The 20,726-nt window shown below is 50.6% G+C and overlaps 2 protein-coding genes across 3 annotated transcripts; one reads left to right on the top strand and one right to left on the bottom strand.

Annotated features, from left to right (window-relative positions):
• Positions 1-402: 402 nt before the first annotated feature.
• LOC6600444 lies at positions 403-10,930 on the bottom strand. Of its 2 annotated transcripts, none has more exons than XM_026992629.1 (6): positions 7,292-10,930; positions 7,205-7,211; positions 5,108-5,347; positions 4,565-5,031; positions 4,334-4,500; positions 403-4,268 (listed from the first exon to the last, which is right to left on the bottom strand). In XM_026992629.1, the coding sequence occupies exons 1-6, from the start codon at positions 10,772-10,774 to the stop codon at positions 1,493-1,495; spliced, it is 7,140 nt and encodes a 2,379-aa protein (XP_026848430.1). In that variant the 5' UTR covers positions 10,775-10,930; the 3' UTR covers positions 403-1,492. The 2 variants fall into 2 exon arrangements, with proteins under 2 accessions (XP_026848430.1, XP_026848429.1); XM_026992628.1 differs by having other exon boundaries at positions 7,073-7,211.
• A 4,959-nt stretch (positions 10,931-15,889) lies between these two features.
• On the top strand, positions 15,890-20,191 carry LOC6600442 (putative GPI-anchor transamidase). Its single transcript, XM_002025511.2, has 6 exons — positions 15,890-16,473; positions 16,533-16,650; positions 16,724-16,834; positions 16,900-17,060; positions 17,122-17,216; positions 19,842-20,191. The coding sequence occupies exons 1-5, from the start codon at positions 15,890-15,892 to the stop codon at positions 17,213-17,215; spliced, it is 1,068 nt and encodes a 355-aa protein (XP_002025547.1). The 3' UTR covers position 17,216; positions 19,842-20,191.
• Positions 20,192-20,726: the final 535 nt, after the last annotated feature.

Below are 20,726 nucleotides of genomic sequence, written 5' to 3' on the forward strand. Positions count from 1 at the left end.
AGACTTTGCTCGCTTTATAAATACTCGTCACATTTTCAATGTTCAACAACAACAATTGAATTTCTCATAGTGTATACATATATCATCTCTATGCTTAACTGCTTAACAGGCTAATTTACATTTGTATTCTCGCCGCTCTCTAAAATATCTCCTCCTCTTTCTTCCTTTATATATATGTATCTTCTATATGTATATATATATATATATTTACGGATATGTATATGTGCATATACGTTTTGTTTATTTATTGAATTTGTATGGGTTTTTGAAAGCTTTTCAATTTGTCACGAGACATGAAAACAACACAAAATCCGATCCGATCCGATCCTCTCCCGGGCCTTCCTTGTTTTTGAGAACTTAGGGAGCTAAAGTTACAGTTCTAGAATTTTTCGAATGGATCAATTTGATTGCTTTTTTGTTTGTTTTGTATTATGTATTTTTGCATTCTCATGTTATGTGTAGAAGTATTTGTGTATATGTATGCATATGTACAATCGTATAGAAATTACCATTATAATCTATACGTGTGTGTGGGTGAGGGTGTGAGTGTGTTTGCGTGTGTGTTCGAGTGTGGTAAATGGAAATCGAAAATGGACATAAATTAAGAATCTACCCACACGAAGCGAGCGAGCGAACTTTTCTTTAAAAGTACTTGAAAATGAAATAATTGGTATATTGAGAATCTAGAAGTCTACAATCGAATCAGTGGAGCCCACCATACACAGGTGTGGGGCCCCTTGTGAAGTTGAGGATCTGTCCCGAAGGTTGCGATTAGCCGATTTGCGTTTGGGTAACGATTACGATTGCTCTTTCTAAAAGAGAGGAAACTCTCTTCATCCTTTTAAACATCAGCTTGGGTGAGTGTGAGTGTGTGTGTGTTTGGTTTGTGTGTGTGTGTGTGCGTGTGTGTGCGTGGAATCTCTACCACCTCTTCTACATCTAACCACTTGGCGCTCTAGCAATTTTGGTATCTATAATACACGAATCGCAAGTGAATGTGCTCGTTAAATCTATTAAAAAAATATAGGATATCCTAGAGTCGATTAGAGTACAGGTGTAGGTATTGTTATATATATATATATCTAGGGCCTAACTCTATCTGCCTTCGTGTCAGTTGCTGGCACCAGTTGCTGCGACCTGGCTTCCTTCGTCGAGTCGTTCGACTCTCAGAGTTCTTCAGCTTCAGTTCGCAAGCAAACAGCCTAATTATTTAGTTGTACTTAAGTCTACACATATTCGTAGCCGTATATCTCGATTTATACACACAAAATGTTATGTAAGCTTAAAAACTATCTTGATTTTCTCCTCCGTCTCTCCTCACCTCTCGTCTGGTATTACTGTGCATTTTATTGCGACTCTACAATCGTAGTCCTACGGGATGTCGACTGACTCACATGAATACATGTGGAATATGCGACATCCATCCATATTCCTCCTCTCACAAATGCCAACGTACAACGTGGCAACATGCAGGCACCGCTTCCGGACGCCATCACTCCTTAGACGAGCCCGAAGAGTCGCCACCCTGCGGAATGACAATCAAGCTCTTGGGTATCTTCGATATGGCGTTGTCGATCAGCTTCTGCTGCTGCATCTGCTGTTGCTGCTGCTTCAGGGTGAAGGTTGGACCGGACTTGAGGCTGCTGCCGCTGCTCAGGGTGACCGTCGAGGGCTTGGGCGTGAGGTGGGGCAGCTTTCCGGAGGGGCCCGTGCCGCCGTTGCCATTCGGGAGATATTGCTTGTGGTCGGGGAAGTTGTTCCACAGCCAGGAGCTGTTGCTGCTGTTGCCGCTGGTGCCTTCTAGGCTGGGATTGATGTTCAGTTGGGTATGGCCCTGGCTGGCGATCTGCGGAATGTTCAGCGGCGGCATGGGCTTGGGTGCCAGGCGGGCCAGTCGTCCGGCACCGGCACCGGCTCCTCCTCCCGGCTGAAGTGTTGGCATCTGATGTTGTAAGTGCTGCTTGTGCTGCTGCTGCTGCTGCTGTTGCTGCTGCTGCAGCTGTTGGAGCTGCTGGCGAGCGGTCTGCTGCTGGTGGGCCATCTGGGCGATGTATGCGGGCACCGCGGTGTCCGAGTTCTGGCCGGACTGCGACTGCGTCTGTGTCTGGCTGGGCTTCGGCTTGGCGTTGGTCTTGAGCATCTGGTCGCGGAGCAGCTTCTCCCGCCGCAGGATGCACATGCGGTTGTAATCGAAGATGGAGATGAGGTAGGGCTTGCCCCCCGACTGCACTTGGACGAGGGCCGGCAGCCGTCGGCCATCGGCTGTCTGGTAGAGGGCCTGCGACTTGCTGGGCACGTGGTTTTGATCCTCCAGCGGGATCAGGGTTGGCTTCCAGCTCTTGCACTCGTGCCGCTCCTGCGTGGTCAGTGTTTCCGGCAGTATGACCACGTTCGGCGGTGCTGCCAGCCCGCGACTGCCTGCCGCAGCTCCAGTTCCAGTTCCAGCTCCAGTACCCGTACCAGCCGATCCAGTTGTTCCTGGCTTCTGCTGCAGCTGCAGCCGCCTGCTGAGATGATTGCCCATCAGACTGGAACCCCCCGGAGCCATCGATGCAGAGGGAGGCCCCCCTCCGGCTGTCCTTCTTCGCGCCAGGCTTATCAGCTCCGGCGGCGAGTTCAGCAGCTGGGCCACATTGGTGGGGGTCTTCGAGGACGATCCCTGCTGCTGCTGGTGCTGGTGCAGACTCATCGGCGTGGCCAACTTCAGCTTGGATTGAATACCCCCAACCAGACGGGCGCCCACCTGTTGCTGCTGCTGCTGTGACTTGCTCTCGTTTTTACTGCTAAGCAGCTTATTGGCCACATCGAGGATCTTGTTCTGCTTCTCCTGGGCGGAGTACGCGGCGACGGCAGCAGGGGCCTTCGAGCCAACCGAGTGATTGGCGAGCAGTGAGGCGGAGGACAGGCTGGCAGAGACGGGCAGCGACGAGGACAGTGGCACAATCTCAACGGCCTTGTTGGTCCCTAGGAGGTTGCTCTTGAGGATGCTCCTACTGTTGGCGCCACTGGTGGGCACCAGGGGCGGGGCATTCTTGAACTGGGAGGGACACAAGGCTACCGCCTTCTGGGTGCCCGTGCCCGCGCCGGCGCCCCCATCCTCGGGTGACGACGCAGGCGACGCTGAAGAGATCGATGCCGGCGACGAGGCGAGTGTGGCTGTTTTGGCTGTGACTGTGGCTGTGGCTGGGCCTGTACCTGTGGCGGCGGTACTCGGCGGCGCTGGCTTGTCCTTGGGACGGGCGATGATGGTCACCGCGTTCGAGCTGAGCTGCTTGGTCAGCTTGTCCACCGAGACGGTGGTGAGGCGTTCCAAGTGCGAGTTGAGGACATCCTTTGGAGATCGCTGGCCCACGGCGACCTCGTCGTCGTCGTCGTTGAGCTCCACCAGCGGAATCTTTGGCTCTCCCTGGCCGGTGTTGTCTGCAGATTGGTTGGCATTAGCGTTGGCGATGGGGGTGGCCAGGACACTGCCACTGGCCGACGCGGCGGTCGATGAAGATGAGCCCGGGGAGCCGACTACTGGCGGCCGCTTGCCCGCTGGGGTTCCTCCGTAGGAGTGACCATGATCGAAGGAGTTCAGTCGCTGGCGCACGGTCGCCGTGTAGACGCTGGCATTTGAGGAGGCGTGAGCACCCAGGACGAGGTCTCCGTTGCGGTAGTACTTCTCCAGCAGGATGAGGTGGCGCAGGAAGGAGCTCTGGTTGCCATACGGCTTCTGCAGCTCCTCCCAGAGGCGGCGCGTCGGCTCGTCATACTGCAGAAAGGTCTGCACCCGCGTCCAGCCCTCCGGCGTGCGCTGGCTGCTACTACAGCCGAAGGGCACCTTAAACTGCAGCCCCATCTCCTCCTCGCCGTGGAAGAGCTCGCGCATGGAGATGTTCGGGTTGCCGCGCAGCACGTTCGATATGTCCGGATTCGCTGCACTAGAGGTGGCCGATCCGTTCGCAGCTCCACTGCCACTGCCACTGCCGCTGCCGCTGCCACTGGCCAGACCCTCGCCTGACAGACTCTGCTGCAGGATGGCCTGCAGCTTGGACATCTGCTTGCTAGTGCCGGTTGTCGATCCTCCGATGGCCGTGATGGACGAGCTGCTCGAGTTGGAGTCCGTGGGACCGTCGAAGTCCACCACCAACGGCATCTCGGCGTCCTCGTGCGTGGAGGCGGCTGCACTAGTGGAGGCGGCGGAGTGAGCACTGCGATCGACCGCCTCGTCCTCAGCCTCGGAGACCTCGTTGCTGGCATCCTGCAGATTGTGCACCTTGAGGAGCCTGCCCGGGAATAGGGATCACTAAGGATATGCCCATGAAGAACGGCCACTGGTGCTCGGACTCACCTTTTGCGATAGTTCTTGACAAACTCCGCCTTCTGGGACTTGGTGCTGTCGGGGGGCTTCATCAGAAGGTTGGCGAAGTAGCGGCAGAGCTTGCAGACGGCGGTGCCCATGCCCAGCTGGACGGGTATGCCCATCTCCGTGAGGGCCTTCTCCAGTCGATCGGTGTCCTGCTAGACGGAACGGAATCACAGCATAAGGACCAGCAACAGAGACAGGCAGGGATGCACTCACCGTCGTTATGTTGTACATGTGATTCTTGCCCAGCCGCCGCTTGCAAAGGACACAGCCGGAGAACTGAATGAACGTGTTGTAGTGGGCCTCGCACAGCCAGACGATCGAGGTGCCGGCGGGAATCTCGAAACTCAGCTGGAACTTCTTCACGCTCTTGCGGATGCACTTGCGGCGCAGCTGATGGCCGGCCGTCTCGCAGCAGTCCTTCACGGCACACGATCGCTGAGCGGCCCCCGCCGACGTGGAGGGGCCCATCTCGACCCCTTCCGTGGGCACTCCCTCGCCGGCATAGTTTTTGTCCAAATTGGAACCGGAGGCGGAGCCTCCAGGGCCGCCGGGACCACCTGTTTCCAGGTGGCCGGGGGCCGAGAGTCGCTTCTTGTTGTAGGGGGCCGCGTTGGCACGACGATCCACATGCCGGAAGCAGGCATCGCACAGGCAGTTGTCCACCGTCAGCTTCTCCTCGTCTGGAAGGTTTTCGTTGGGATAAATTAGCGTATCTTTGCAATGGGTGGGGAAGGGGTTGGGGGTCGGGCAACCTACTGGCTAGGATCTTCTGCTGACGCTCCACCGACTTGATCTGGCCCACATGGCAGGGCGTGTCGTACAGCCCGAACTTGCCGCTACAGTAATAGCACTGGTCCTCGCACAGCCGCCCGGGATGGAACTTGAACGAAGAGGCCTTCTCCGGGATCAGTATCTTCTCCTTCTCATCCTTCTTGACCATTTGGTAGAAGCCATGGTCCATTGCATGGCCACCATGCCCCTCCGATTGCGATGAATCTGAATCAGAAAAGAAAGGAGAACAAACACCTCTGTTAGCCAATCCAATCCATCACCGGCCGTCGTTCTGTCTTTCGATCTCTGTATCTGTATCTGTATGTGTTTCTGTATCTTTATCTGTTGTCTGTTTGTGTATCTGTTTCTCTGTTGGATGATATGGAGCGGAGATGAAGTGGCGCCTCAGCGGATGCCTGAACGGATGAGCAGTGGAACGGAGGTGTCATGAAGCGGATGAAGATCAGGGAATCAATCCATTGCCCAGAGCCCGAAGGAATCGTCTTTCCTTGCAATAATTACAGCTCAATCGAGACCAGTGTTGCCAAACCGGTAAAAATAGTGCTTATCGATTGATTATCAGTTTCACTGCACCCATGACTTGGCATTTCCATCCTTGTGTTGATGGATTCCGTCTCCAAATCAAGCTAATCCTAACGTAGCGACGTTCTCTTACCAAACACCGATGTACAGCATTCAATTTGTATCAGAGCTCGCAAGAAGCGGCTCCTTTTGGCAGGCAGAAAATACACTTCCACTTGTTCTGGTTGTTCTCAACGCGCTCTTTGCTCAACCAGCGATGCGGAGTGCATTCGTTCGCATGAGAGAGACACTTCTCTGAGCCACATTTCCCGAAAGTTTCTTTTGCAAAACCACAACAAAACAGACACTTTGTGCTTCCACTCAGCTCGTTTTGCTCAGCTGCTGAGCGCGATCGACAGTCTCTTCATCAAACTGTCTTCGCTATAGCAAGAGCTGAGCGAGCCGCTGATCAGCATGGAGCGGAAAACACGAGAGTAACAAATGTACGTATTCGATGAGCGGCTCTGCTTCATATTTCTCTGTTCTTTCGGTGAGCAGATCTGGTTATGCCCGATACTCAAAATGAGAAAAGGACGAAAATCTGGGGCATCCACAAATCTCAGAGACTATTAAGGCTAGAGTAACCAAATTTGGTATCCACACTCCTGTTTGATCTCACTATAAAACGTATATCTCAGAATTTCGCCCCACCCCCTTCCGCCCACACAAAGGACGAAAATCTCTTGCATCCACAATATTGCAGATTCGAGAAAACTAAAAACGCAGAATCATAGATAACGACCATATCTATCAGATTGCTGAATCTGGATCAGATCAGACATTTTTTAGGCCAAAAGGAACAAGTCAATTTTCAGTGGCTACGCAGCGCCCGACGTCACGCTCAGACTGATTTTCTGTCTCTCTCGCACGCACTCTTTGTCGTTTCGTTTAATATAAGCGGCGTCTGCCGGAGGAGAGCTATACTGACTTAGTATCGCGTATAACTGTAGAGTTGCGGTGTCCGCAGCAACTCACAACGTTCCCCCTCGTTTTTATATACATACATAATCCTATGATTATATCCCCCCTCACTCCGCCATGGACTGCACTGGATGATGAAAAGAGGGAAAGCGAAGCAGAGAAAGGATTCAGCCACGGGAAATTCGGTGCCATCAGGAATCTATTTATCTATGTATTCCATTTATGCTTTATGGGATCGGAAACGCTTTCTTCTGGCCCGTACAATACATCTAATGGAATCATCTAATGGAATATCTGATACACGCAAGGACGGGCATACATATAAAAAGGATCATTCCAGATTGGCAACACTGATCGAAAAAGATTGGATTCGGTTTGATTCCCTGAAGGAGAGAGAGAGAGAGCAGCTGCTGGCAGGGAATCGGAAACGCGACGCTGAAAACCAACCCAGGAGAGATCTGTGCTGGAGCGCACCCAAGTGCTTGGCTATCGTCGAGTGGTGGTGGCTGTTAGTCGAACTGAAACGGTTAGTGGTCTTTCGGCCAGGATTACCCGACGGTATGTTCGACTTGGTCGCACCTTCGTTCTGCAAAATAGAATGGAGAATGGAAACGAGATTAGATGATGGTTGGGTGAGGTGGAGGTTGCACTGCGGGAGCCACTCACCTCGTTCTGTATTGTGTAGTACGAGTCCTCAGCGTGGACGCCATGCTGGTCGGCAGAGCGATCCGCTGATCCATGGCCGCGGGCGCGACCCTTCTGGAATGTCATCTTGAGGGACTGACGGCGTACTCCGTGGGCTGCAGAGCCCATGGCTGACCCTGTGCTGGCGGCGCTCGCCTTTCGCGTGGCACTGCCCATCGAGGAGGAGGATGAGGAGCCGGAGGAGCCGCTGCCGTGGATGACAGTCCCCGTGGGCACTCCGCCACTTCCGCTGGCTCCCCCGTTGCTGCTCCGATTGAGCTTGATAACAGTCTTTAGTGTCCCGCTGGACTCCACGTGGATGGCGCTGCCTCCCCCCGATCCCGACCCAGATCCTGCAGCCGCTCCTGCCAGGGCCGTCGAGCGTCGCTTTCCGCTCGGATAGGCCTGCGGATGCTGTTGCTGGTACTGCGCCTGGCGTGTCTGCGCCTCCTGCAGGTCCTGGCGCCGCTGCTCGGCGGCCTGGTGCGTGAGGAGGCCGAGATTGTGAAGATGAATCTCTTGGTCGCGCCGCTCTTTCTCATCACATGAGAGTCCCGCCTCCTGCTTGCCATTGGCTTCTGCGTTGGGCAAGTATTCCAGGAGCAGGGCTTTCTCTTCGGACTGGTCCTTGTGATCCTTGAGGTCCTTGAGGGCTTTGAGGCAGAGCTGGGGAGCTGCGCGGTCGTCTGGATCCAGATTGGTCTTCTGCTCGGCAGCCTTTATGGTCGCCAGGGGCTTCTCCTCGTCCTCCTCATCCTTAAGGGTCAGCTGAATGTCGAGACCGTCGTGGCTGGACCTCCTGGGGGATGTGCTGGACATGGACAGGTTCTCCTTGTTCTCCTCCGGAAAATCGTTGTCCATGTGATCCGCCATCAGCGGCAGCTCCTGCTGTGGTTTATCTTGCTCTGGCTCTTCCTCTGCCTCTCCTCCGTGTTCCATATCCACATCCATTTCCATCTCTGTGTCCGCATCCGCTGGCTGCTCGGCTACAGTCGGGGATGCCTTTACCTCCATGGCTCCTTCGGGTACATCCTTCTCCTCCGCGTCCGTCGGCTCATCATCTCCTACCGCCGGCACTCCCTCGGGATGATCGGGAGGATCCGCAGGATCAGTCTCAGTCACAGGCTCTGGAGCAGGTTCAGGTTCATCTTCGGCCTTTCGACTCAGCGCATTGCCCCTGGCGTCCACTACGCCCTCCTTGGCCAGCTCCTCCATAATCTCGTGATCAAAGTCGTCGTAGTTGTCCGACTTCTGCTCCTCCTCCTCCTCCGCCTCCCCCTCATGGCCATTATCCCCGTTTACAGCGACCTCATCCGCGGGTCTGTCTTCGAGGGTCAGCTCCTCGCCGCTCTCGTCCAGCCGAAGCGCACCCGCCTTCAAGGAGCTGTTCGAGTACGAGGAGTCCTCCAACGCAAATTTGGCTTCTGCCTCGGCCTCGGCGGCGGCCGCGGCCTTAACTTCTCCCTCGGCTTCCGCCTCCAGTTCTGTCTCGGACTCCGCCTTTATCAGCTCCAGCTCCACTTCAGTTTTCGGTTCTGGCTCCGCTTCCGGATCAGCCTCAGATTCAGCTTCCGCTTCGACTTCCGCTTCGACTTCCGCTTCGACTTCCACTTCGCTGTGGCTGGCTATTTGGACAATCTCGCCCAGCTCCGGGTCCTTCTCGATGCCCAGATTGTTGGCCAGGAACTTCTTGTAGAACTTAACGCTGATTATGTCGGGACTGAGCGACGGCGCTTTGCCAGCCTCTCCGCATGCGGAGACGGACCCAGAGGCAGACTCCGACTCGGACTCCGGCAGTTCCGTCGACTCCTGGGGCGACTCCTTCGGCTTATCCTTATCGGCATTCCCCAGATCGGCGTCCACGGTGAGCGGTTCGACGCAGGAGGAGGAGGAATGACCGTTGGCCCCTCCGCTGGTAGTGGAGCTCTCCTCCTCCATGGCCGTCTGTGCGTCCTTCAGCAACCCCACCACAGGATCCACTGGCAGGAGCAGGCTCTCGTCAAAGTCCGGCGTCAGCTTCTCCAGCTTAATGTCGGCGTGGGCCAGCAGCAGGTCGTCCATGGACGAGGCCATGCTGTCCTTCGAGTCCTCGTCCCCGCCGCCATGCGCGCTGGTGGCCAGCGAGCCGGCCGATGCAGTCTTCCGTGTGGTGGAGCCCACCCGTCGTCGCTTCGCCATCATCGGCTCGGCAGCAGCGGCCATTCCCAGTCCACCCGGCGATCCCGTCTTGCTCAGACGCGTCGCTCGCGTGCTGGTAGACGAGGCAACGGCTGGGGAAACTGCTGTGCCAGCCGCGACTCCGACATTCTTTGTCTGTGGCCGGCCGCGTCCGCGTCGACCTCCCCCTGAGGTTGGTGTGGGAACGGCGGGGACGTGGACAGTGACGGGTGTGGCTGTGTCCCTGTCTGGGGGCTCCTGCTTGATCAGCACAGCGCCCTTTGGTGGCTCCTCGGCGGCGTCCACGGCGTCGTCGATCTCGTCTTCGGGTGGCGGCGCCTTCACCTCAATTTTGCTGTACTTTGCCGCACTCTCTACGTCGTCCTCGGAGCGATTCCGCTTGGCGGCTGGCTCCAGGGGCGGCGGGACCACCGCCTGGGACTTCCTGGGACGGCGGCCACGTGCGGTCGGCAACTGCTGCTGCTGCTGCTCGCTGGAGGCCACCGTCGATGATTGTCGACGATTGCGGGTGACGCGAGTGTTGTTCGCCTGCTCCTGGGCGTGCGACTTGCGGGTGACACGGTTGCAGGTCGGCGTAGGTGGCAGCTCTTTGTCCTTCTCCTTTTCCTTGTCCTTGTCTTTTGTGTCTTTGTTGTCTTTTTCATCGGCAGCTGGCAGGGATTCCAGTTCGCTGCCGTCGATGGCCTCCTCTTTGACTTGCACTGTCCCTGATCCTGGCCCATCCTCGAGCTTGGCGATGGCTTCTTTGGCTTCTTTCAGATCCTTAATGGACTTGCGTCCGCGTATGACGGGGGGGGCAACAACCGAGCGCTCCACCGAGCTCTTCCTCTGACTACCCGACGATGGCGGCTCTTCGCCGTCTTCGCTAGCCTCGCGATGCCTCGAGGCTGTAGCTGTGGGGGAGCTGAGCAGCAGGAGCGGCGACGAGAGCCGTGTTATTCGCACACTCTTGCTCCCCAGTCCATCGCTGACAGTCGTGGGCGTGGGTGGCTTTGGTGAGGCCACTACCCTCTCTATTGTTGTGGCGGGAGAGGGCTGACTCCGGTCCGAATTCGGGTTCGGACTCGGATTCGCATCCCCGCTGGACTGCTGCTGATCATCCGTCTTTTCCCCTGCCCCATTCCCCTCGGGAGAGGGCGATTTGGCTCCGGCTCTGGCTAGCTCCTCGGCAGCGCTTGAAGACTGGTCCTCGCTGCAGGCTGGCAGGATCACAGTGGCTGAGGTATTCGCCGTGTCCTCCAGGACGGCTGCCGTTGTGGCTGTGGCTCCTGGCTTACGGCTCGACATCCTTGACGAGCCGGTGACCGAGACGCCGTCACCTAGCGCAGCTGCTGCGGACGTTGCTGCTCCTATGATGCCAGCTCCTCCGTCTCCTCCTGCAGTGGCTGCTGCGACTGTGGCTGCTTACGTTGCTCCTGCTCCTGGCAATCCGATGCTGATTGTGTCCACTTCGAGTCACAGTGAGTTGGTCCCATTGGTTGACTTGGATGATGATGTGGATTGCCTGCAAGAAAGCACAGGAGGGAACAGAACATGAGATGTGGATCGATTACTAATACGCCATGTAGGCTACGGGCACAAAAACGACATCCCCTGGTGGGGGACGCTTCACCCCCTACTATTCTTCTTCGACAGACGACATTCTTCCTTTGGGACTCAATCGCTCACTCATCCGTTCGTTAAATTCGTTTCTATTGCTTTCTGCCTGGATTTTTGATTTGTGAGGTTATGTGGGGCAGCAATCGGATTGATCCTGAACGAGGCCGAAGCTCAGCCGAAGCTGGAGCCCAGGCAGCCAACCTGCCCCTGTGGCTAGAACATTAAACATGCTTTGCAGTTTCCATATCATGCCCCTTCCCCACTCCCCCACCGTATCGCAGCGCACCGCACCGCAGAGACTCAGCTCTGGCATAGTCGTAAAGTCGAAAACAAGTTTTGGCAGCAGCAGCTGGAACTGCGGTTGCGAGAGAGCGGTGCGAGAGAGAGCGGAGAATGTGAGGAAAGCCAACCAGAAGCCAGAATCCAGAAGCTGAAGCTGAAAGAAGAGTCAAAGGCAAAGCTGAGGAATTGATGGGCTGAGGAGGCTGAGCTGAGGATTGAGTAATCCTCAAATTGGTGTGCTTTGGTATCCTGCTGTTGCTGTTGCTGGCTGGCTGCTGGCTGATCCCCAGAGCTGAAGTACATTTTGAAAGGCGCCATTTTGGTGTGGCCAGACTAGCGCAAGCAAATAATAGCCAGAGCCACAGGCTCGGCTCTCAGGCAAACACCGAGAGCCTCGAGAGTTGTTTTTTAGTGGAGAGGCGACCTTCGCTTTGCATTTTTTGCAGGCTGCTTGCGGCTGCATTCTGCACAGCTTTGGCGGAGGAAATCGGCCTCCATTTCCACACAGCCACGGATTTAATGACACACAAACACACAGATATACTGACGCTCTCTCACACACACGAACATACACACACACACACATTATTAACTGAAGCCATCGCCACCACCCTCTGCAGAGCCGAGCAATGAAACGGATGGACGGATGGTGGAAAGCAAGCATAAGGGAAAACAGTGACAGTGACAGCAGCGGAGAGGAGACGAGACGAGACGAAGAAGACGGAGGCGGCTGACAGCGGGGCCAGGCAAGCAGCAAGCCGAGCGACAACAAAACAGACGAATAAAGGAAGTAAAAGCGAATCGCAAATAACAAAATGAAGATGAAGTATTTATGTGTGTGTACACTATTATGTAGAATGCACGCACACACAGCCACTAGCGACACTAGCGACGGGAATATAGCATAGCACTCTCATGTACATAAAGTGTGCAAAAACGTTGGCAGGCGAGGCGCAGGCAGGGCAATTGTAAACACTGGCCACACTGGCCATACGAAGAGCGGCCAAACCATCTCAGTGGGCCAGGCCGTGCCGGGCCAGCGGAAACTGGCCCAAGAATTTTCACCAAATGGAAAAGTTGTTAAAGAATTGGCAGAGTTGCCAACAGCGTTCGTTGGCGAGCAAACGTCCGCCTCGGCAACTCTCGCACAACACACACAAACAGAGAGCCACACTACTCGCTCGTTCGCTCACTCACTCACTCTCACACACAACACACGCACACAGAGAGGCATGCACGTTCGGCCAAATGAAAAACTGTGGAAATTGTGCGGACCTAAGGGTCGACAAAAAACAGTTGCGAAAAAAACAAAAAAATAAATAAATGAAGCAAACTTTACAAAATTTGCTGTTTTCTTTTCAATCTGTTCTCTTCTTTGCTACAACAACAACAAGCATGACGCGCGAACGGAACAGCACTCACTTGTCTCTTTCGTTTCACTTTTGAATTGCTTTTCGCATTTGCTTTTTCATTGAAACCGAGCGGGAGCCGAAACGAAACCGAGCCCGAAAGCCGAACGAAACGAAACCAAACGAAACACAAACGCAAACGCGAATACTTTACCTACTTAATGCTCTTTCTGTTCAGATGTCCATTTGCGAATTTTCCGCATTAATTTTCACTGAATCGATGCGACGACGACATTGCCTGTCGGCGCGAGAGAGGGCGCCAACTCCTATGATGAGCAGATTTACGAAGAAACTGCACCCAGGCAGGAGCAGAACAAACAAAAAAAAATAATAATAAAATAAAATGCAGAACCCGAACCGAATGAGTTGTGAACGCAAACACGGTGCGAAGCGAAATAACGAGGCAGCGCAGAGAGCCGCAAGAGAGCGTCGTGCAGCGAGTGGCCCGCCGACGATGTCGATGGCGGCGAAAATCATATATTCGCCTCGCCGCCGCTAGTTGGCAATTGCCGTCTGCAACACCCACTAGCAGATACTCTTCTTTCGCCTTAAACTGTTCTCAACGTACAAGGGATGAATGACTGTTGATACACAATATACCTATATAAATATACACGCATATACAGTGATTCATAACTTCTACATTTTACCGTTCCCATATGCGTGGCTAGTTATGTACATACATATATTATTCGTTCTATGATCGTGCCATTGCAGGGCATTCAGTTTCGACCTAAGCGCGACCGGCTGTCTGTTATATTTGCCAAATGTTTGTTGGCCTCTCTCGCTCTCGCCGTCTGGCTCTCATCTTACATATCTCGCCGTGACGGCTGCTTCGTCTTTTGTTCCGACGGAAAAGGACTCGGATCAGTGTGTGTCGGCAGTGTGTTAGCGAAAAAAGCGAACTTTTCAATAGATCCGATTGATTTTCTCGATCCTCTGCAGATTCCTTGTTTTCGTCCGACCAAACTCCCTCCGATCTTCACCACCCACATCCGATGCTACGCTGTTCTGTTGAAGTGATCTTTTTGTTTGCAAAGCGTCTGAGTCCCAGGTTTTTTTCATATCCTGTCCATCCCAGGGGGTGGGGAGTGTTGGCAGCGGAAGACGTGCACGAATACATGTGCGTAACAGGCGCAAGGGAATCCTGCAAGTGTCAGGTGGCGTCCTGCGTCTGTTGCCGTCAGAACATAGTATTTACCCCCTTCTTTTTCAGTCATCGGACAAAATAGCAGGAATGGAGTGGAGTGGAGTGCGGTAGCTGGGTAAAAGTCAAAATTAATTGGCAAATAAACGGCGACACTTGGCGGCCAATGAAGGGCAAAGGGAAAATCAATAGCTTTGCATCGCGATATTATGCACCGAATGAGGAGAAAGAGAGAGCCGAGCCGTTTTCGTTAACAATGTCATTTGCTTGTGCTGGCCGCATGCATATAATGTACATAATATATGTACATACATACATATGTATGAACTGTATAAGTCGTGGAAAATGGCTTTCCCTCGAACTGGGTCAAGTGAAAGGCAGGATGGCGGCGATTGAGGACACGCCAGTTCTTGATGGTATTCACCGCCCCCTGGCTTTTATGCAATGACATCATCAATTAGTCACATTGACCACGACAAACGAGCGCTTAGATCGATTGTCCTGTCTGGGATGGGCACTTTCAGTCCCATTTCCTGTAATTTTCTCCCTTTTTCCATTTTTAATCACTTTTTAACGATGATCCTTTGCATAAATGATTTGGTTTTCCATTCAATTTGTTCAAATAAGTGCTATACATGATAAAGAGTGTGGTTTCCATGTGGAATACATGTCTGTAAGGCTTTTTGCAGTACGCCCACCCATTCTTTTCACCTAGAAATTATTTGTACGCTCCGCGAGACACATCTACTTACAGAAAAACTCACACACGCTTTGTCTGTGAGGCGGGAGTGTGCGTGTGTTGTGCTAAAGGCAATTGGAAAACGAAATGGCCGACAAAACGCCACGCAGCTACATGGATAGATGAAAGGCAAGCAAAGCACAGTACAGTGGCAGGCAGAAGCAGCGATAAGCGGACGGCAGGGCAAGACGGAATTGGCGATATATGTATGGATAAAAAGAAAACTTCCGGCAAAGCCAAAGCTCATCGAAATCGACTAAGAGCAGACAACAATCGACTAAGATACACTACATACAATCATAAATCAACGCACACAGGCAGACATATGGAAACCCACGTGAATCAGAGAGGGAGACAGACCAGACTCGCAATCAAAAGAACAGAGAGAGCCACCTATGATCGCGGCGAATTCGCAGAGTTTTCATAAGCAAAGCATTTGTGGCTGTCTTACATTATTTTCCTTACTTCTCGCCCTGTGAAAAGCCAATGGCGCTGGTGTGTGTGCCGCCCAACACAAGAACACCGAAAAAACAGTTAAAACTAGCACGCAAACAAGGCTTTTATGGGTACTCAACCACACGTACATAGGTACATATACACCAGCACTCCATTATTCTCTCTCTCTATCTCTCCCTCTTCTTCGCCTCTCTTTATCGCTCTTCTCTTTGTGGCGCAGCGTCATTCTTTTTTACGCCATATTGAATTGTAGCCGAGAGCCATTTGCCATTTTCTTGGGCTTTTTTTTACTACTTTCAGCATGCCTATGTCAAATTTATTGCTTGGATTGTATCAGCCTTAAGGTAATTTAACTGTTTTATGCTAAAAAGCTCACCCAAATACAGCGTTTTAAGGCAAAACTAGCTGTGGAAAATTTTCCCATTGACAAATGTCTTCCTTTCTGTGTCTCTTTTCCCCACCCTTTCGTGACTGTGGGAAATGTTAACATTTCAGTTTGACCCTTTTGGAGGGTTAATAATCTGTGGAGCAACCTACAATGCCTATATCATATAGCATGGGCATAAATGATATGATTGAAATTATTATTATTATTAGCAATTTATTAGAAAAAGATCAGAGTGCAAAGAGATGTGCATGTTAAGCGCAACAGAGATATGTTATGGCTTATGTTATGACAATCGATAACACGCGTTAGTGAATTTTCGAAGCACTTTTCTGGGATTTCTCGCAGATGCGTTTTCACCTAATTCGTTTAAATCATTAATGAAATGAATCTTAAACTGGTGTCTATTGTTTATATATTCTGCATCTGCGGTATTAGCTGCACTGCAAGCAATGAAGACACTTCCGTCCTGCCAGAAGGCTTTGTGGATGCCACGCAGAGATCGACGCACACTAATAACTGGGCAGTGCTGGTGGATGCCTCCCGGTTCTGGTTCAATTATCGGCATGTAGCCAACGTCCTGTCCATCTATCGGTCTGTGAAGCGCCTCGGCATTCCCGACTCGCAGATCATCCTAATGATAGCAGACGATATGGCCTGCAACGCCCGCAATCCGCGTCCCGGCCAGGTCTATAACAACGCCAACCAGCATATCAACGTCTACGGCGACGACGTGGAGGTGGACTATCGCGGCTACGAGGTGACCGTGGAGAACTTTGTCCGCCTCCTCACTGGGCGCACCCAGAACGGTACGGCGCGCTCTAAGAAGCTGCTCTCCGATGCCGGCAGCAATGTTCTCATCTACCTCACGGGTCATGGCGGCGATGGTTTCCTGAAGTTCCAGGACTCGGAGGAGATAACCAGCCAGGAGTTGGCCGACGGCATCCAGCAGATGTGGGAGAAGAAACGGTGCTGCCCTATGCTACACATTTGAACCATTCGTTAATTCATATTTCCACTGATTGCAGCTACAATGAGCTCTTCTTCATGGTGGACACTTGCCAGGCGGCCTCGTTGTACGAGAAGTTCAGTTCGCCCAATGTCCTGGCTGTGGCCAGCAGCCTGGTGGGACAGGATTCGCTCTCGGTAAGCCTTCTCCTGCAAAGAATGCGTATGAAAACAACGCTTCTACTGACTCTCTCGTCTCCCAACCTCACAGCATCATGTGGATCCTTCGATTGGTGTGTACATGATCGACCGCTATACCTACTATGCCCTGGAGTTCCTGGAGAAGGTACAGCCGTTCAGCACGCGCACCATTGGCGATTTCGTAAGTGTGGATGGATTGCTAATTGCTATTCACTTCGCTAAACCTAAGCCCGCCTGTCGTTTCAGCTGCAAGTGTGCCCCAAGCGTGTCTGCATCTCAACTGTTGGCGTGCGCAAGGACCTCTACCGCCGCGATCCCCATAAAGTGCCCATAACGGACTTCTTTGGCGCCATCCGGCCCACACGCGTCTCCACGGACCGCATCAATGTGACGCTGGCCAACGAGAGGTATGCATAAGTTAAGAAATATCAGTGTGCAGTTATTACAGTGAGTGTCTTTCTCTTGCAGTGATTTTATTGCCGATCCGGACGAGATTTCTGCGAACAAGAGGCCGTTCAAGATCATAATGGAGCCCCAGTTTCCGTCCGAATTTTTCAAATAAAGTGAGTGGTGGGCGAATCGGGAGAATCGGGAGACCAGCAAGCAGATCCAACAGATTCGACAGATCCCAACAGGCAGATCCATCATTCATGTGATAATATTAATTTTATTCGTAAATACATCATTTCATTATTAATACATGTGTAATTTATTAAATTTATATGTGATCTCGAATCGTGCTTTAAAAATCTCAATTATGGGCTTAGTTGTTCGTCTTCGTCTTAGTTTTCTGTTTTTCCGCTTTCCTGTTTTATATTTGCTAACATTTTCATTACATTTCATTATCGTTATCATTCTCGGTTCGTTTTCCTTGTTTGTGTTTCTTAAGCATATTAGATCATGTTTCATTTAAATTATAGTTTGGTATCTACTTTCGAACGCTCACTAATCAATCAATCAATCAATCCATCAAGTCAACATTCATATCAAATCCAGAAAACAAACAAAAACCATATTGTATACTTATATAAAAAGCGGGGACCCCCGCATACCATGCGTTTGTTTGTATAGAACTAGAAATCCACACAAAAAAAAAACAAAAACAAACAGTATCTACTACTCGTACAATACAATACAATATATAATTTCCGGTTCGTTTTGTTTTGTTTTTTTTTGTTTTGTTTCGCTTTGCTTCGTTTTGAAATTTTCTAATTTGGGTATTCACAAATTCAAAGAGTAACAATGGCCGCCAGAAGCGATCTCCACCATTTCCAACTCCATCTCCCCCGTGGAGCCTGACTTTTACTCCCTTTTAGCATATGGAAGGATCTACTTCGATTTTATTATTGAATTCATTTATCGCTTGCTTTAAACATATATGTACCTATCCTTTTTTCGTTTCGTTTCTTTTCTCTTCACTTCTCTTCGGAAATGAATGCACACATACTATACATACATATCAATACGCAAGTACTATATATGTATAATTATATTTATTTCTTAATTTTGTTTTTTGTTTGTTTTTTTTTTGCGATTTTTTGGTGTTTTTTTTTGGTTTTTGTTTTTGTTTCATTGCATCAGTCCCATAATTTGAGTTGTAGGCTTGGGGTTGTCCTCAAGATCAAGATCCAGATTAAGCACCATAAGAAGTTCGTATTGCATCCACGTCGCTAAACACTATTGGGACATGGAATATCCGATCACGGAGCACGGGTCATTGTGGGGGTCTATATGGGACGGGTCTGCGTCCGAATGCATGGGCCATTGAGTTGGATTGGGTTGGAGTGGAGTGGAGCTAAGTGGGGTCTGTCTCTGCGTCTGTGTGTGAGTGGGAGTGTGTGTGTGTGTGTGTGTGTGTGGGTGGGGGGGAGGCACAACAGTTATATATATGTATACATATGTAGCTGGTTAGATAAGCGTCGTCTGGTGCCTGCCACTGGTTATGTTGGGTGCTTTCCGTGACTGGGAGTGGTTCGGGTTCACCTGTATGTGTATGTGTGTGTGAAAGTCGTTAAAATTAGCTAACTAATGTTATATCTGTATGTATCTCGAGATGCCAGATGGGGAGAAACAGACAGAATTTGCTCTCCCTGCTCTTCTGATTCGTTCTGCTTATGCATGTATTTACAAAGACACTTTCGGGGGAGCGATCCGGCATCTGACTCTAGTCTGTATATTCAAATGGGGACATTGGAACGGGGGGATTTGGATTTGGACTCGGTTGTCTCTTGGATGGAAAGGGCTTACTAGATAGAATGGAGTTGGGGAAGGATGGATGATGTTATAGGTTGGAGGAAACGGCTCACTGGCCTGCCTAGGCTGTCGACACTTTGATTGATTCGAATCTCGATTACAGTTACAGTTTTAATGTCTAACACTTATCCGATAACACGCTGTGCAAAAATATTGTTTTCATTTTCACTTTCTCGTTTTTTTTTTGTTTACTTTTATCTAATTTCATTTTGTTATTTTTTCTTTTTTAATTTTCCCCTCTCTCCATCTCTCTCCAGATTCTTTACCTCCGCCATTGTCGTCTATACTGTTACACTCTACAAAAAATGTTAATCGCCTGCCCCGCCCGACTATCTCGCCAGATCCCTCCTATATGTATTGCCATATCGTATGCGGTAGCTCTCGTACGAACTCGTATTATTTATTCGCTTATGAAAATTCACATATATGTATGCATGTATACGTTATTTAAATATTCTTGCTATTTGCTATTTCGTATTCGTATTTGATTTTTTCATTCTTTTTTTGTTTTCATTGTTTGCTTGTAAAAAAACTCACTACGGAAAAAAAAAATCAAAAATAATGTTTGAAGGCAATTTGATGTCAGACTCTTTCTTAATTTCATTTTCTTTTCTTTTTTTTTTAACATTTCTCTCATCATGGTTTTCGCCTCCTTGTTCTCGTCTTCGTTTTGGTTTTAGCTTGGTTTTGGGATGTCGCTATCCGTTCTCGTTATCGTTCTCGTTCTCGTTCGCGTTCTCGTTTTATTATCTTTATGTTTAAGTGTGTATAATGAGTGGTAGATCGATAGAGGGAGGGCTGATCGGGTGTGGGAATCTGGGAATCTATGGTTTTACTATCTATACAAGCTATGGCCAAGTAAATATGGCCTTCGCAATAAAAATCTATAATTCAGTTCTAACAGACTCTGTTCTACTACGTTTCCTTGCTCTCAGTTTCAGGTGCCTTCCAATGAAATAAACCAAACCAAAAACAGCACTATGGCTTGGACTGCATCTGCATCTGCATCTGCATGAGAGTGCACTGGATCAACTACTCACGACTGACTCACTCACTCCCATCTGGCCCAGCAATTTCTTGACATATTTCGGTGTATACTTTTCAGGGCGGTCCAGTGCTGGATCGAGTTGTGTCTCTGAGGAGGAACTGCCATGGGAAGCAGATATCTGTGGATAACAGATCTAAGAATAGTGCAGCATTATTTTTTGTAAGATCTCCCCTTGTATGTACATATGACGAGCATCGGCATTCCCCAAATAAACGGAAAGACAAACATACTAAAGTATATTTCATTTTTCATTCGGGTACGATTTTGTCGGGAAAGAGGAGAATTTCTTGGGGCCAGTCTCTCTATCGACTGTTCCAATACAAGGTACCATATATAGCGGATAAACATATCCGATTCCTAACAGAGTGCTGGGCTCTTCGCCTGCAAGCGGGATAACTTCTCTCTATGTACAATACGATCGTGTGGGAAGTCGGTCGATCCCTAACACAGTGCGAGCAAGTGCGGTCGTCAATGGGCGGGGCTTTAGTGGTCCGGGTTCAGGGTTCCGGGCAGGAGGGATACAAAAGAAAACAAAAGTAAATGGAAAAGAACAACTTTTTAAGAATTACATTTATTCAAAAATGTTGTTAAAAAAATGTATACAGACAGCAAAAAAATCAACAAAATTAATACATTTACAAAATAAAACGTAGTACGACGATATCGATAACAATCCGGGCATCAATATCGCCATGGGCGATAGGCGAATAGGGTTACGACAACACGATTACGATTTAAAATTGCGTAATCGTCTTAACAAAAAATCCTTTGC

Source organism: Drosophila persimilis, unplaced genomic scaffold (genome assembly GCF_003286085.1).
Source record: "Drosophila persimilis strain 14011-0111.01,24,50 unplaced genomic scaffold, DperRS2 tig00000766-arrow-arrow-pilon, whole genome shotgun sequence".
In the NCBI taxonomy this organism is placed as follows: domain Eukaryota; kingdom Metazoa; phylum Arthropoda; class Insecta; order Diptera; family Drosophilidae; genus Drosophila; species Drosophila persimilis.

Excerpts from the sequence above, each read along its gene's own strand:
- LOC6600444 (XM_026992628.1), bottom strand. The coding sequence starts at position 10,774 with ATGTCGAGCCGTAAGCCAGGAGCCACAGCCACAACGGCAGCCGTCCTG. Across the intron at positions 7,212-7,291 it reads ACTACACAATACAGAACGAG|AACGAAGGTGCGACCAAGTC; the intron begins GTGAGTGGCTCC and ends TCTATTTTGCAG. Across the intron at positions 4,269-4,333 it reads GTCAAGAACTATCGCAAAAG|GCTCCTCAAGGTGCACAATC; the intron begins GTGAGTCCGAGC and ends ATTCCCGGGCAG.
- LOC6600442 (XM_002025511.2), top strand. The coding sequence starts at position 15,890 with ATGAATCTTAAACTGGTGTCTATTGTTTATATATTCTGCATCTGCGGT. Across the intron at positions 16,474-16,532 it reads CAGATGTGGGAGAAGAAACG|CTACAATGAGCTCTTCTTCA; the intron begins GTGCTGCCCTAT and ends CACTGATTGCAG. Across the intron at positions 16,651-16,723 it reads TGGGACAGGATTCGCTCTCG|CATCATGTGGATCCTTCGAT; the intron begins GTAAGCCTTCTC and ends CCAACCTCACAG.